This window comes from Liolophura sinensis, chromosome 5, assembly GCF_032854445.1.
Source record: "Liolophura sinensis isolate JHLJ2023 chromosome 5, CUHK_Ljap_v2, whole genome shotgun sequence".
Lineage (NCBI taxonomy): Eukaryota > Metazoa > Mollusca > Polyplacophora > Chitonida > Chitonidae > Liolophura > Liolophura sinensis.
The window spans coordinates 14,095,300-14,111,606 of record NC_088299.1 but is presented as its reverse complement, the minus strand read 5'-3'; the positions used below and the strand labels follow the sequence as shown (position 1 = coordinate 14,111,606).

At 40.0% G+C, this 16,307-nt stretch overlaps 1 protein-coding gene across 1 annotated transcript; it reads right to left on the bottom strand.

Moving 5' to 3' along the window:
• Nucleotides 1-300: 300 nt before the first annotated feature.
• Nucleotides 301-14,311, bottom strand: LOC135466011 (cysteine proteinase 1-like). The gene is made up of 11 exons (XM_064743398.1): nt 14,233-14,311; nt 12,224-12,271; nt 11,416-11,529; nt 11,058-11,165; nt 10,353-10,441; nt 9,835-9,862; nt 9,050-9,154; nt 5,524-5,590; nt 4,376-4,588; nt 2,895-3,027; nt 301-630 (listed from the first exon to the last, which is right to left on the bottom strand). The coding sequence occupies exons 1-11, from the start codon at nt 14,283-14,285 to the stop codon at nt 455-457; spliced, it is 1,134 nt and encodes a 377-aa protein (XP_064599468.1). The 5' UTR covers nt 14,286-14,311; the 3' UTR covers nt 301-454.
• Nucleotides 14,312-16,307: the final 1,996 nt, after the last annotated feature.

Below are 16,307 nucleotides of genomic sequence, written 5' to 3'. Positions count from 1 at the left end.
CTGCCCTCTCTCTCAACAGTCTGTTCGAAAGGCTGACAACAAAGGCAGGGTATGCCTACTTTAGCAAATGATATATTACAAGAAATGTGAAAGCCAATAAAGGTAATTGTTATATATGTGCCGTATATAAGAAGAGACTTTCGTCACACGCTAAAATCTGCTGTGTGTGTGTACTTCATTTTCCCATAAGATGTCATCGTTAGAAAATGTGGGAAATTCCGCACTAGAACACACGGGGTAAATTACAGAACTGAAATAACAAGTATCGAATAATTTTTATCATACATAAAACGTGCCACTTGATGACTTTAAAAAATACATAAAACATATTTTTCAATTAACTACACCTGGATTTAAAGCGTTTTAGATGCATGTATTGTTAAACATTACATCAAATATATCTGCTTTCAATCTGAATGTTGCGCAGATCGAGTCACAGCGGTTTTTTCATTGGTCAAGCCTTAAGAATAGCTGTAGTGACCTGCGTATTGATACCACACGTGCCGCCTCCACGCTTGATGAAGAAGTATCCGTCCTGGCCCCATTTTGGGCCCCATGAATTCTTGATGATCCAGTAGGGTTTCTTTTCAAACAGTCCTTTTTCAACCCCGAAACCAACCAATAGGACAGCTGCAAGAAAGACAAAAAGGCGACACAAATCGCTTGGTAGAACTAGACATTCGGAGGTAAATAGTGTCTATCGGACTTTGCACGGAAATCAACACTAACTAGACACGAAAAGGATGGTTACTTATCTACAGTAGTCTTGGTTGATTAAAGCTAGGTAACAGAAGCTGCGTGATCATTCTCATCAGATAGCTCTTCCAACAACCGAGGTCTCTACATAGCAGGGTTAATGAGTTGACGAATTAGTTGTGATATGTATGTGATCACGCAACTATCACTAAATCTAAATCTAAATATTAAATCCCCGTGGTACCCACGCAAAGTTCACAGGGAACGGCTCTTCCGATTTCCTCCCTGCGATAAAATGGCTAAAAATACTCGGCACGTGTATGACAACTCGTGACGTCACTGAAGGAAGCGTGTAGTGACTTAACTCTGGTGTGATAATCCAACACCCGCCCCAGATCCAAACAGACCACCTGCTATCTTCACATCCCCACAGTGCCGAAACAATACATAATTATGATAAGTTTATTACGTTATGTGACAAACCACAAGTCTTTGAAAACATTTATACTCAAATCAAATATGGATAAATTTGTCAGAAACACCATCAACATTCATGAATATGACCAGGTTATAATTGTGTTCTGTGCAAAATTCTTTTCCAAATTACCGACGGGAAACGCAACAGTAGTTATTATTTAGCTTTTAACAGCAAAATGCTGTTATACTAGGTGCAATCGATTTAAGGGTGGCATTTCGAGCACAAATCTAAGATATTTCGAGCAGGCCGCTAAGACATTTCGAGCACAACGCTAACACGTTTCAAGCCCAATGTTAACAAATTTCCAGCACAACGCTAACACGTTTCGAGCACAACGCTAATATGTTTCGAGCACAGCGCTAACACATTTCAATCACAAGGCTAACACATTTCCAGCACAACGCTAAAACATTTCGATTTCAACACTAAGACATTTCAAGCACAACGCTAAAACATTTCCATCACAACGCTAGCATATTTAGCTCACAACGCTAACACGTTTCGAGCACAACGCTAACACGTCTCCAGCACAAGGCTAGCACGTTTCCAGCACAACGCTAACACGTTTCCAGCACAACGCTAACGCATTTCAAGCAGAATGCTAAAACATTTCGAGCACAACGCTAAAGCATTTCGATCACAACGCTAAGACATTTCGGGCACAGACCTAAAACATTTCGAGCACAATGCTAACACGTTTCGAGAGGAATAAAACATGATGGAATTTCCGCTATTACTTGAAGATGTAATAATTATCCTGAGAATTGTATAAAACATAAACACAAAATAGATATAAATGCATTACGAAATAAAGGGATCTAACAGAATGAACGCTTGGGCGTGATCTAATATACAGAACACGACTTTGCCACAATTTCTATCCATTGTCCATGAATGCTCTCTACCAGAACAAAAAGGGTTAGTTCATTCTATATTGATTTTGGCTTCTTTCACATGTCCCACGAGGGTTTCCTTAATTCAGTACGTGATCAGGAAGAAGTTAATCTGAATTTATAACCAGAATAAATTTCATGTTTAGAGAATCGGTATACTTTCCCTCAATTACACACATAATTGTTTCGAATGGGTTTTCATAACGAGAGACTGTAAATTTACAGCATCAAATTGTAATATAAATATTGTTTGTTTGATTTAATACACAGTTAAGACACTATGTACACTTGTCAGACTTTAGGAGAGATTATCCTTAGTTCAGTCGTTGTGCTTAGATTTCTCGCGGTCTACCACAATGTTTGGTCATTGGAGCTCTTTCTTCAATGACTCTTCCGGTGTTGGGAGGTGAAAGTCAGTCTTTCCCTAACGCGAATCCCCAGTAAAAGGCTATGCTCCGTGACGTAAGACAGAAATATGCTTTACACATTTTCCGACATTCAGTTTGTGCAGAAAACATCTGTTTCCGATGTGTGTGATTAGACGAGATATTGCTTTGGACAGTTGTATGCTAATTTTGTTCCTCGGAATAGACATTTCAGATCATTAATGGCACGGCAAAATTCTAAAAGAAAAGCTATCGGAAGAACTTTAGAAAGCGGTCACAAGCTGCGGCACGTGCGCATTTCTAAAACGCAACTCACAAGAAAAATACCATGTCCAACAACAACAACTCCGTTCTCCAACAGGGTTGTTTCTCACGGCAAAACATTTTCAAGGGTTCGGAGAATAAAGTGACGCTTAGAAAAGTAAAATGTAAAGCTCTCACCATGGTCAAGTGATTTTGGGTCACAGAATGGCGGATTAAACACTCCTCGGTGATAGAACTGTAAGAGAGTGGCGTCCAGAGCAACGGACAGGGGACCAATTTTCATCAGTTGATCCGCAATCACAGTCTCATTCTACAAGAGAACATGCATAAAGATGTTTCAAGATATTTAATACATTTGTGTAGATAAAACAGAATCAAGGCTGTAGTTTTTCGTGGTTTAAAGAATCTGTCACAAATATATAAGAGGGTTTACCTAAAATATAGAAAACAGTGAAGAGAGGAAAGACTCAGATATGGAAGTGGGTTTGGATCATATCCAGAAACAAAATGGTAAAGTGAGGAAACAAACAGATTTAGAAACGGAATCATCCAAAATCAAGAGGAGCACTCGATAGTGTGGAAACACACAGATACAGAAAGGGTGGTACCCGATATCTATAAAAAAGCTTAAAGTGAGAAAACGAAATTACATAGAATAGAGAAAAGTAAACGGTAATGAGGATACACACTAACATGGACCCAAAGGGAGTTCACACAGATCTGGAAAAATAAACAGCGATAAAGAGATCAGGTGGATAATGGCCACAGGTACATTAACTACGCGATCCAGAGATTCTGGTTAGTTGGAACCGATGACAATATAAACAGGGGACAAACTGCGTTTTATTATTTTGGTGACTTACGCGAGATTATATAAGGTTTCAATGGATAATGTAACATAATGGTAAATGTAACATATTTGGATACTACATAACTTACAGCGTTGTAAAGGCAGGTCTTAATATGAGGCCATGCAGGCCAAAGGCAGCAAGGTGACAGTATGGTTCAATGAAGAAACGCTGTATTAAATGATGTACCTCTGGAAATGTTGCTGTATAAATTGGACCTTCGGGTATAATTTGGCCAATGCGACGTTCTTTTGATCTCATTTTAGCTATCAATGTTTTCATCAGATCGAAGCCATTCACTTCCCTCTTTTTTTACATATTCTCGCCAGGATATGGCTGAAATATTGCCGATCTGGCGTGAAAACCTAATCATTCATTCATACATTGATTAAAGTTATCAACTCATATAACTGCACCATAAAATTTATTATTTATATAAAAGATTTCCAGAACAGATAAACAAAGCTTCTATTTCACGTTATTATATACGATACTAATTACAACATTAGCTCTATTCCATCTTCAGGTAACTGCACCTAATTAAATTGCCATTTGACACTTTCGCGTCTCGTTTATTTTGTTTTTTGTTTTTTTCTTTTTGTTTTTTTTTCTCTTTTAATTTACCTTTCACGTTGATAAAAATGTTCATTTCAATAAAAAGTGCGCTTACAATGGAGAAAGTTTCAAAATAAAGCTTGATTATAAAGCTTCACTGCGCAATATCATCTTACCAAAAGAGGTGAACGAGGCGTGAAATAAACTTCTGACGCTTTTTTCGCACGGTTCATGAAAGAACAGAATGATGCACACCTGGCTGATGGCCTTCCAGTCAACCACCTGAAGACCCGCCACAAACTTGGACCGGTCCACCTTCGCCTCACAGCTCTCGTTCTTCAGGCACCACGTGACCGGGGGCCCACACAGAGTCTTATTGTAGCCAGGGGCCGGGCAGATGTAACAGGTCCCCTTAGCCCCACCTCCACCGGAGCAATATGGGTAGTCCTCCTCGGTTTCAAGTCCACCCTGACGAAAAATGCTGATTAATTCATTGGTTGATTGGTTGCTTAGGTTATTCATTGGTTCAGATTTAAAAGTTAACTTTACTGAATGAATAAATGAATCATTATGACAAAACGTCGGCAATATTTCATCCATACCGTTGCAAGATAGCTGCTGACATGCCTGCATACTAAGTGAATGGAACGAATGATTGATGGATGGATTGATAGACATATCTGTTACACTGATGCCCTATTGATAACTTAGTTCGTTAATTTACGGGGTTACAGCTGTAAGTTGGTGAATTTATTTGTCCATTTATCCAAGACCGTCAAGACCATCAAGACTATCAAGGCAATCAAGACAATCAAGACCATCAAGACAAATGACTTTCCACAACCTAGATCATGTTTTGTGAGCGAGGAAAACTGGAAAGAAGCTGGCACTCGTTTTACAAAGCTGTCGAAACACAACACCAAGCGTGTTTGCCATGGCGACGTATCTCTTTGCTATATGTTGTCATGGAAATTCGCCAGGAACAATTTTAGGAATGCTTCGTAAAACAGCCCCTGAAGGAAGCAACCATACATCTGGTTTCTCACTAGCCGTGTATCGAAATACAGGCCTCCAATCTGTACTGTTCAGTCACATTTATTTATGAACACTTGTAAAGTGTGTTGTTTATATGTTTGTGAGTTGAAAGGGTAATTACCCAGTTTAGCCTATAAACCGAGTGAACGGCAGAAGGAATTGTTCTTGGATTGCCCCGATGTATTGATTGTCCAGATGGATTGATAATGTTGAAGAAAAGCAAAGGTGTATATATATAATCTGACAAGTATAGTATATAGTGAACAACAGCACAAAAAGCCTATAAGTTGACAAGTGTGCATCCGTGTGTAGCGGACAAAAGCCTACATGTATTTGGCGTAATTTAGTCCTTGGTAGCAGTTACATACCGTTTTCTTCACATATTCGTACGCCAGATAGGGCCACCCTCCAAACACGCCACAGTCTGCCTTGTTACTAGCAGAAATATACAAGATATCAGTCAGAATCATCTAAACAAGGATTGTTACGTCTCTACCTCGAATCTACGTGGGTAGTGGGTCGTGGCAGCTCTGTTAGATAGTGGTCTTCCAGTCCCTCGGACACACAAGGTTTACATTTTCCTAAATTGGACAGAGAATTTCTAAATTCCGCATTCTCCCATGTTATCAGACAAGTCTGTACGCCACACATGGTAAAGTTCGTCAGTAATTTGTCATAAGACGGGTGTTTATTCCGGTTAGTACGGTAAAAAAAATGGCACGTAAAAAATTCTTGAGCAGCGGTATTGATATGTTTATGCCAAAGCAGAAACAGTGTTTAAAGGATTAGTGTCCAGATTTATTATTTATTCATAATTGACTACCCCTGTATATATTATTAAAATGAATGTAAAAAAAATATTGCAAAAGGGTACATTAGTCTGAGTAATATGGCACTTAAAATCATTAGATGATGGGTATGGTATTATGCACTTTTTCCACCAACACTCGGACTCAGTCTGCGAATTTACGTCATACAAGTCCAACCTTGACCAGCTGTCAGAGCTTACCAATTTAGTTCAGTGTTAAAAAAGCTACAAGAGTGACAACAAGCATATCGAATTTCTTCACGAAATGGTTCGCTGTTCTGCCTACGTTTGTAAAAACGGGTCATTGAAGAACCCTGCAGTTATTTTTTTTCAAGTTTCCAGACGATTTGGCTCTAAGAAAGGTGTGGATTACAGCACAAACATGAAGGATTTTGTACCCGCCGCAAGCAGCCGTATCTGCCCTCGCCATTTTACAGCTGAAAGCTGATATGGTAGTATATTTGCTTCTGAGTAGCTAGAATCCATGTCGAAAATGAGATCGTGTTGATACGAATCCCCAGGTCATTTAGGCCACCTGATCTTGCGTGGGCCATCTATGACATCACCCGCTGGGCAGTACCAGGCGGCCTGCTGTAGATCGGCTAGGACAATTAATCTATTGTTTTTGGTAGAGTTAAAGTCATTCTTACGCTTCCCAGAAGCCCTCTTCGTAAGATACTGTTTAAACAGGTTATAATCTTTATAATTAGGGCCAGTAGCTAAATCTGGACAATAATCCTTTAAGGTGAACTTGATTCATCAAAAAGGTACCAAAAGTTACGTCACAGCATATTACATGGTCACCAAGGGTTACCTAAACAGCCTAATCCAAGGTGCTGAGAAGCGGGGGGTGGGGGAGAGGGGGCTGGGGGGGGGGGGAGGGTTGAGGCGTATAAGTTACTATATTTTAAGCAATGACATCAACAGTTAGAATAAGTAACTGAAGTTTCACCTGTTACGTGTGACGATTTGCCAACTGGTTTTATTCTGCATGCTGTTGTATATTATATAACAAACACTCAATAATGAAACATTTACATGGCGTAATCATGACTGGTCAGGTCCGGACCGCACAGGCAATTGAATAGATAGCTCTCCCATTACTAGCAAAGTGACCGGATCAATATATAGGCTTTCCCATTAGATCGCGCAGTTCCTCTATATGCTTTTCCATTTAACATTTTTCTCCTGTTACTTCTTTGTAGACCACAGACTTATACCAGAATTCTACTGGTGGACTAAAACTCCCCTAGGCCTGGTCCCTTTGCATTATTTTAATCGTAGTGCATGATAAATGTGATGACAACACATCATTTTGAGGTATTCTGGACCAGTAACGTCTAATAAATAGCAATTAACATCATTCCATTTTTTACCTAATTCTGCTCAAGCCATTTTTCTACGGGGGAGTGCAATTTGCTACTATTTGTACACTTACATAAATAGTTAGAATAAAACCCTAAGTGAGGTAAATTGACAAGAGGCCGTATTTCAACGGTTACGTGTAACCATTTGCCAGCTGTCGTAGCTGCTCTGGGTTTTCCCTCTATGTTAAACGTCTGATCATATTATATGTACTTTGCCTACATGTTCAGAAATTTTGTCGTGAAAGTTCATTCGGACACTAATTCTACGTTGTACTAAAAGCACCAACTGCCGTGCTTTGCCACAAAATGACTTATTCTTTACACTAACTACGTGTTTATCCCCTCTGGTATCAGCACAGGAAAATACTGACCTTATTTTTCGCATCCTTCTGGTGCTAACATGCCTATAACCAGCGATCGTCAAGGATCGGAGGTGATTTCATACAGGTATGCCTCGTTTGTGCTTTGCCACCAGACCGATGTTTCAATTTCCGCCGTAGCTGCGGCTTGACTTCCTCTTTGGAACAGGCACTTAATATCTGTTCAGTGATCTTTACTAATTTGTAGCTAAGTAAACCAAGTAGGCGAAGTGATTTCCGAACTCCATTAAGCTCGCCATTTAAGAACCAGTGACCATATTGCTGGCTATTTTAAATGGCATAAGGTTGAGCACATTTGCAGTTGGCCATTTGTTTCTCGAGACCTACAGAAATATGCTATAATATATACCATCGCCGTGACACTGCCACTGTGTCACTCACAACCACAGTCAGAAACAGTAAACTATAAATATATTCCTAAGAACATAAAACTGTGGAGGCTGATAGCGGCCATGCGTGCTTTCGTAATATCTGTTGACTATTTAGACCAGGAAAAAATGCGACAGGAGGAAAGATCGAAAGAACCAGGCAAAAGTGCGAGGCAAAACTGTGAAAGCAGAAGAACGAAAGGACGAAACAAAAGTACAAAAGAGCGAAGCAAAAGCAACGAGGTCTTGTCTCCTTTTCCTTTTGTACTTTCGCTTCGCCCTTTCGTGCTTTTCTTTCGTCCGTTTGTTTTTTCGAGTTTTCATCCACATAAAGACATATGAAAGAGCGAAACAACCCTAGAAAGAGGTTCTACCAAACCTCGCTCTTTCGTACTTTCGCCTGCCGCTTATAAATCGCTGTGTGCTTGGCAAATTGGAAGGCAAAAGTACAGAAGTGTGAGGTTTTATCCCTTTGAGTCGTCTCGTGAGAGTCTCGTCCCTTTGACCTTTTGCCTTTGCAAAAACAGAACACATTTTAGCATCACTCCGACAACAGACATTCTGGTAAAATTAACAGACTTTTGGCGGGGTACGGATACTGAGAGGCTTTAAAAGGGCACCAACCAGATTCACGTGGATGTAATTCTAAACGTCTGAACCGTGTTGGAGTGCTCATATGTTATCATTACACAGTGGGAGTTATCGTGAATAGTTGAAGTTATCGTGAACAGTTGAAGTGCATTCTAAAATCTTACATCTATGCAATCGTATTTACGAGAAATATCATCACGAGCTGATAAATTACGACAGTGTGATTATTGGGAAATTGTCATACATTCATTGGGAAACCGGTGAAATACAACCTCTTATCAGTTTACCTCAGTTAGAGTTTTAAACAGTAGTAAATTATACACCTCACTTTTTTACCAAATCCCTTATAACTAATTTTAATGTAGGTATCAGGAACTCACTTTTTGGTATCCTGGAAGCCATCACATTCGACAATTTGCTCCACGGAGAAGCTAGTGAGTGGTTTGCCCATCATTGCCCACTGACCTTCAATGTTTCCTACCGTACTGGAATAAAGAAGTATATAAAGACATGGGTAAGACAGCGAAAGGAAGAGCCCTCTGATGTTAGCATACGTACATGCAGTTTATAAATCATAAATCTGTACATCCTAAACAGTCACGCTGGTTGCATTTTTATTCCTTTTTTTCTCTGTCTTTTTTGATTTTTACAGATATGTTAGAACATCAAGAAATTAATTTTCTGGCCATTGCCAACGGCAAGTTTATCTGTGTCTTCTACATACTTCACAGTTCGTCTCCAAATTATCAAATGAAGAAGAATCTATCGGAAGACCCCAATAATCATATATATCCAGAACTACTTTTACCTGTTTTTTTTTTTTGTTTTAGATTTTATTTCACTTTTGCCACTCAAAATATCCTATCAGCTATTTTTGCTTCCTTTATTTCGATGAGTATACATTAAATGGATAAATTTCACAAGAATTAATGCCAAAAAGGAAAAGTAATGTACCACAAATTCTTGGTTTCACGCCACAGGCATCTGTAACATTATCGATATATTGTATAAAGCTCACTACAGGGTCCAAGCATTGGACTTTCGGGAATTCACTCGGTAAAATCTAACACTAAGGGGCAAAGATGTTTCTCCTGTAGTTTTCAATGGGTTTCAGTGGTCGCTGACACTATTTATCTTTTTATTTATTTTTTTCACTACATCGTACCTGAACGCCCAGCATGTCCCGGCGCTTCCTACAATGGACACAAAGCATTAATTTATGCATGGAATCTGCCCCTGATTGACAAGCATGTATGTACACAGTTTACACCAAGAATCCCGACTACATCCCAGGAATGAAAACTGTAACCCTGTTGGAGCAGTGGTTAAGAGCAAAGTACTTTTGCTCACTCAAGCAGTGATAAAAACTTCCCAGCGTATAAAGTACAATAAATACTGGTGAACTATTTCTGATCCGGTCAAGATCCCGACTGCCGTCATCTAAGACACATGTATAGTGAGTATGGAGGAAACCAGCAGCCACAAAATAAAGAGTTCACTCGACAAGAAGAAAAAAAAGAGAGAGAGACTATCTCCCTTAGTTACAGTACTCTCCTTTACACATCTACCTATTATTATCACTGCACTTCATAGCGTTGAGAAATCTATGAAGTAGTCGTTTGCAGTCCAATCCTGCATCATCTTTTTATTGATTGTTTAATTTCATTGTTGTTTAACATGTACCTTGATTCTTCACAGAAGTGATGACTTTCTTTTCTTGTCTCCAGTCGAAAGCTTCCGGAAGGGGGTCAGTGACGTGCTCCTCAACATACCTCAAAAGGTAAGAGTAGAAAGGGATCATGAAATGAATATCTCACAAGCTCTGTGTGTCCAAGGCTTCAAGATATAAGATAGCAATCACTTTGTTTTGAACAACTCACTGAGAGAGTCAGTGTCGAAAAAACGTGGGGTGATAATATGTTAATGCACTGATAAGTTGGCACCTCCGATCAAACGACGTGCATCGATCGAAGTGTGACGGTCAAAAAAATTTAAAAGCGGCGGTGAAGTTCCTGAGCGGAGAAACCTACAATGACCAGAGTAAATCACTGACCTTTAATGAATATAGCTGTTACACATTTTCCACAAGTGACGTACAAATTTATTTAATACTGGTGGCAGGCAACTGATCTACAACGAAATTTATGTAAGACCAACCTAATAGCCAAGCGAGAGCCACTGACATTTTGTTAACTGAATTTGAAAAGCTTCCCATTATCTGACAGATTGACAAAATCTTCAATTCCAAGAGGAGCTTCAGTGATCCAATGAGGTGAAGTGACACTACTGTAAGTATCACACACAAGACGATACCGCTATCTTGTTACAAAATATAGTATTTATCATAAAAAGGTACAATTCCATGGAAAGGCTTCATACGTATATTACCTATGAGATTTAAACTTTGGTGGTGTTTTTTTCGGCATTAGAATCATCGTTCGGAATTCTGTGGTGCTCAGATCAGCAAACTGATTCAGGGCGAACTCAGTTTCTCCACTAAAATAAAGTATAATTCATTACAATTATCAATTGGTCATTTGTTTACCTTTGCTCGTTCAATAAACAGATATTTAACGATGTATTGGCTTTTTTCTAGTGGTGAGAAATTTTATCACCAACTAATATCTTTTCAAGATACCATGGACTGCGGAAGAATCAAGTATTATGGTTAACTGGGCCTTCATCACAACACAATTTTTTAAAAAATTAAATTAAGAAGCAACATAAAAAAATACAAGAATCAAACCTGTGCATTCTGTTGAGCGCATTGATGATCTCAAGGTTCGCCTTGAATTTACGGAACTTTCCTTCTGTCTCATATGCCGTGCGGTATGCCTTACCATTTTCGATCTGCCAAATTCTGTGCAAAAACACAAACAAAAAATGACCTATGTGTGCTAAGAATCTAGCCCAGTTCAAATGCACCCCATAATTAAATACAAGAACCACGTCATCCCCTGAAACAAGAACAACTTCGAATCCATTTCTCGCTGTTTTGATAGCGTTAGGAGGTTTGCCAGGTTCCTGGTGAAAGTTGGTCGATTAATCCGGGCACTCCGTTTACCTTCATCATGGGCATGTCCCTTTCCATTTGAATGGAAAATTCTCGAACATGTCGGTAAAAACCAATTAAATATAGAAATCAATCAATTGTATCAATAAATCTTTTTTTTTTTTAAACTGTCTATTTTTGTATATTTAAAGGTGGTTTAAAAACAGCCGAGAAATTCATGCCGCAAATTCGATGATTAGACGTCTGCATTGAGTAAAAAGAAAGTATTTATTTATTTTATTTGATTGGTGCTTTATGCGGATTTTAAAGATATTTCACCTGTGGATTGGCGGCCAGCAGTATGGTGCGAAGAAAACGGAAACCCACGACCATCCGTAGATTGCTGACAGACGTTCCCACATACGACCGGAGTGGAAGCCAGCAAGAACTGGACTTGAACTCATAGCGACCACCTTGGTCTGTCTAGGCTCTCTAGCTATGCCGGAACACTAGCATGCTAGCCACTCGGCCATAAATTGGATGTACAAAAGAGTTCTCTTACCTGAACAGGCCACGTGCGGCTGTGTCTTCTGTAGAATATTCGACAAGCCTGTTTTACAAAAAAGACAGATTTCATCCCTGTAGTTTTCATTAAAACTCAAACTGCTTTAAAGGGCTTATGATTTGATTCACCCGCCTTCTAGAGTAAAAGTAAAATATGCGTATTGCCTCAAAGTCATGGGCATGCTTATAGCATTGTGTTTACTCGCGTGGTTTGCACGTGCTTCATGGTGTGTTGAATAATCAAAATGGTACTGATATCGTAATGAGATATGACTCATTTTGCTTAAAACGCTTAGTGAAATCTTTTATACACTGTTATGAAGAGAAAAACCCACGGCTGAAACATAAACACACATTGATTCGCACGCTTTTATGTGGTCATGTACCAGTTATCACACAGTCGGTGCTGCTGCGTGGTATTGAGTTCTGTTTGTTGTTGGGGTTTATAAGGTAACGATTTTCATTCAACATTGAGGGCACTGACGTCTCCTAGAGATGACGCAGCAAAGAAATAGATTTTATTTTACGACACTTCGACAAATGGAAATATTGTGTTTCAGAATAAACTCTAGATTTATTTATTTATTTATTTACTTATTTATTTATCTGTTTATTTATTTATTTATTTGATTGAAGTTTTACTCCTTACCCAAGAATATTTCACATATATGAAGTATAGGAAACCAGGCTCGGATGCCAGAGAGGAAGTTAACATGAGCTGGGCTCTGGTTCACAGTGATCGCATTGGTGAGAGGTTACTGGCTCATTGTGCCACGCTAGCACGCTAATCACTAGGTCGCAGGGGGATACAGCAACCTACTTTTGTGTTGCGCAATAAATTCTCTTCTCTTGGTCTTGTCTAAAGATGTATATTTATACCTAATGAGCTGCATTGCCTCACGCTTTTTCGACTGTGGGTTTAAGTCAAGACATTTTTCACTTATAACTGGGAAAAGTCGGGGCACTGTGGTTTCTTGCACCCATAAATGTTACCAAATTTTTATATTTTATTTATTTGATTGGTGTTTAACATCGTTTATTAGGGACTTTTTTCTATTATTTGACGGCGGTCGGCTTTATGGGAGGGGCAAATCGGAATGCCCGAAGAAAACCACCGCCCAAAAACCTCCTGACGCAAAGCCGCAAATGTGGCATTTTTTCCACTGTGAAAGAAATCGAATATTTTGTGTAATTAATGTCGTTGTAGAGAGAGCAGATTGTTTATCAGTTTTAAAATACTGCCTAATAGCACTACCTACATACCTCTATATACTACCTACATACCTCTAAACTATATATGCCTATTTTTACCCTCATTTGAGCAAAGCTGTCTCTCTCCAAGTGAATAAAAGGGTTAGGGCATTGTGCTACAAATCAAGTGAGCTGACCACATATTTCGAAAAGGACTAGTTTTAATAATTGTGATGCTTTCTTTACATTCGGACTACCAGGTCTTTGACCAGTAGGATCGTGTGTTCAAATCAAGCTCTCGCTCTATCGGATGAGGCTTTAAGCAAGCAGGTTTGTTAGGTATCTCTGTGGCTCACTCCGGACACACGGGACACCCCTGACACACCGTATACTCCGACATTCCACTTTCCTCCACTCCTAAACCTGACCGTCGTGAGGACACACCTGTTTCCTCCTGTCCTCAACCTGACCATCGTGAGGACACACCGGTTTCCTCCACTCCTAATTAAACCTGACGGCCGTGAGGACAAACTGTTTTCGTCCACTCCTCAACCTGACCGCCGTGAGGTTAGTGAAAATATTCTGGAGCACAGCTTTAAACACCTATCAAATAGATAATAAATTTAGTTGCGATATATGGTAGCCAAGGCTGCGCTTCGTGAAGCACTGGTACATTTATATGCTGACGCTCCTCGACAGCATAGCTTTATATCTTACTTAGACAGCAGATTTTCCAGATCTATTTAATTCATATATTCATGTACATATTGAGTCCTACCGGTTGTTACACTCTCTGCGCATGTCAAACCAACTCACCCATCCACACAGTAAATAGTTAAAACCGTCAGGAACAGAATTCGGTAATCCATGTTGAGATGTTCAACAGAAGAGCATAAAACTAGAGCAGAGCAGGGTAAATGTATATCCCAGTTTTATATCTGCACGCCTGCAACCTGTACTGTTACTGACTGCGTATCTTGGTCAAGAGAGAAATCAGGTCAATGTCCACAACTGTATAAGCTGATAACACTTTCAATATCTGGTGATATGATATAGTGTGATGTGTATAATGACAGGTGCGTTGAAGGAGAGCGGTCAGAATAAAATATACATACAAGGTTTTTTTGATAATGAACGGTAATGAGCCATATACGTAGATGTAAGAAGAGTGGTTCATCCTTCATTGGAAGTTATACTGTATACGCCGTACTTTTAAAAAAGTGGGAGCGAGACGTGGCCGAGTTGTAAAGGTGCTCGCCTTTCAGCTGTTAGAGTCTTTCGGATTCAGTTCTTGGACAGGGATCAGTGTAGGAGTCGTCCGCGGTGTCTTCGTGAAAGTAAGTGGTCGACTACGCTCGTGTGGCTGTTTGCACTGTCTAACGTTCGTTGAAGACCACTTGTCATCCATCAATATTCTGCGAGAGGGTTAACCAGTAATTACCAATACGTCAGTAATTTATTCTGGGCACACCAGTGTCCTGACTAACTGTACCAAAGAACTGATCGCTATCGTGAAAGTGAAAAATTAGTATGGCGTTGGCAAACAATTAGATCAACAAAAACAAAATCACTTGAAAGTTAACCAAGAGCCTACCAATGATTTGTTTTAGTTATTTTTTCTTGAGCAGTGACATCGCTATTAACAATATTTCAGTCTAAACATGACAATGTCTCCTTGCACGGGCCGGTCCCGTTACCGATGTTCTGTCATGCCTAAGACACAGCAATGGGAAACAATACTAAATTATGGCTTATGAGCAAGATAGCCATAGAGCCATCTGGATGTTGTCTAGGGGACGAAAACCCAGCGGTATAATTCGGTGGGGGTATATCACGCAGTAAAGGGTTGTATCACTGAGTTATCTTCCCTTAGACAATATAATGATGGCGTTATGCCTGTCTTGGTCATGCGCCATAACCGAGTAATGTTTCCGATTGACAGCCCACATGATGGTCGCACTCATACCAGGCAGACTAGTGCTCAGACTATCTATTAAAGTCCGATTTCTAGGTCTTAGATGTGACGTGACGCAGGATAGAAGTGTATAAATACTGTAACAAAGAAATCACACAATCGCTATAATAAAGTAAAAAAAATCAGAACACTTCGGAAACTTCATGCAATTCTTTCTTTATATTCTGACGCCGAACTGTACATAAACATAGCGAATACTAATGTGTTGCCATTTTCTTAACAGCCCAGTGTGTATTCTTCTATCATCAGATGATACCTGAGTGTGGGGTATAAAGTGATTACATACTACCCAAGGGAGGGGGATACGACCAGAGGATAAATGCGAAGGTACGGGTCCTGGGGATAAGATCAGGGAATACTACCAGACGGAGGCCGTACTCCGGAGGGTGCCGTCAAGGGATACTACCAGATGACAGGGGATACACCAGGGGAAGAGGTCAGGGGCTAATACAAGACGGCGGGGATACGCCGAGGATGAGCTCAACGGATACTACCAGGCTGCGAGGTACACGTCAGGGGATGAGGTGTGGAGATAATACCAGAGGGTGGAGGAAAGGATTTATGAGCAGGGGATGAGGTCAGGGAATAATACCAGAGGGTGGAGGAAAGGTTGTAAGGGCAGGGGATGAGGTCAGGGAATAATACCAGAGGGTGGAGGAAAGGTTGTAAGGGCAGGGTATGAGGTCAGGGAATAATACCAGAGGGTGGAGGAAAGGTTGTAAGGGCAGGGGATGAGGTCAGGGAATAATGCCAGAGGGTGGAGGAAAGGTTGTAAGGGCAGGGGATAAGTGGATGATACCCTCAGGGAATATACGCTTGATTACTAGAATAACTGATATTGTGATACAACCACAGACCTGCCAATCTCAATTTGAACTGGAAATACTAGATATGGCTCACATGCATATAAAAGCTA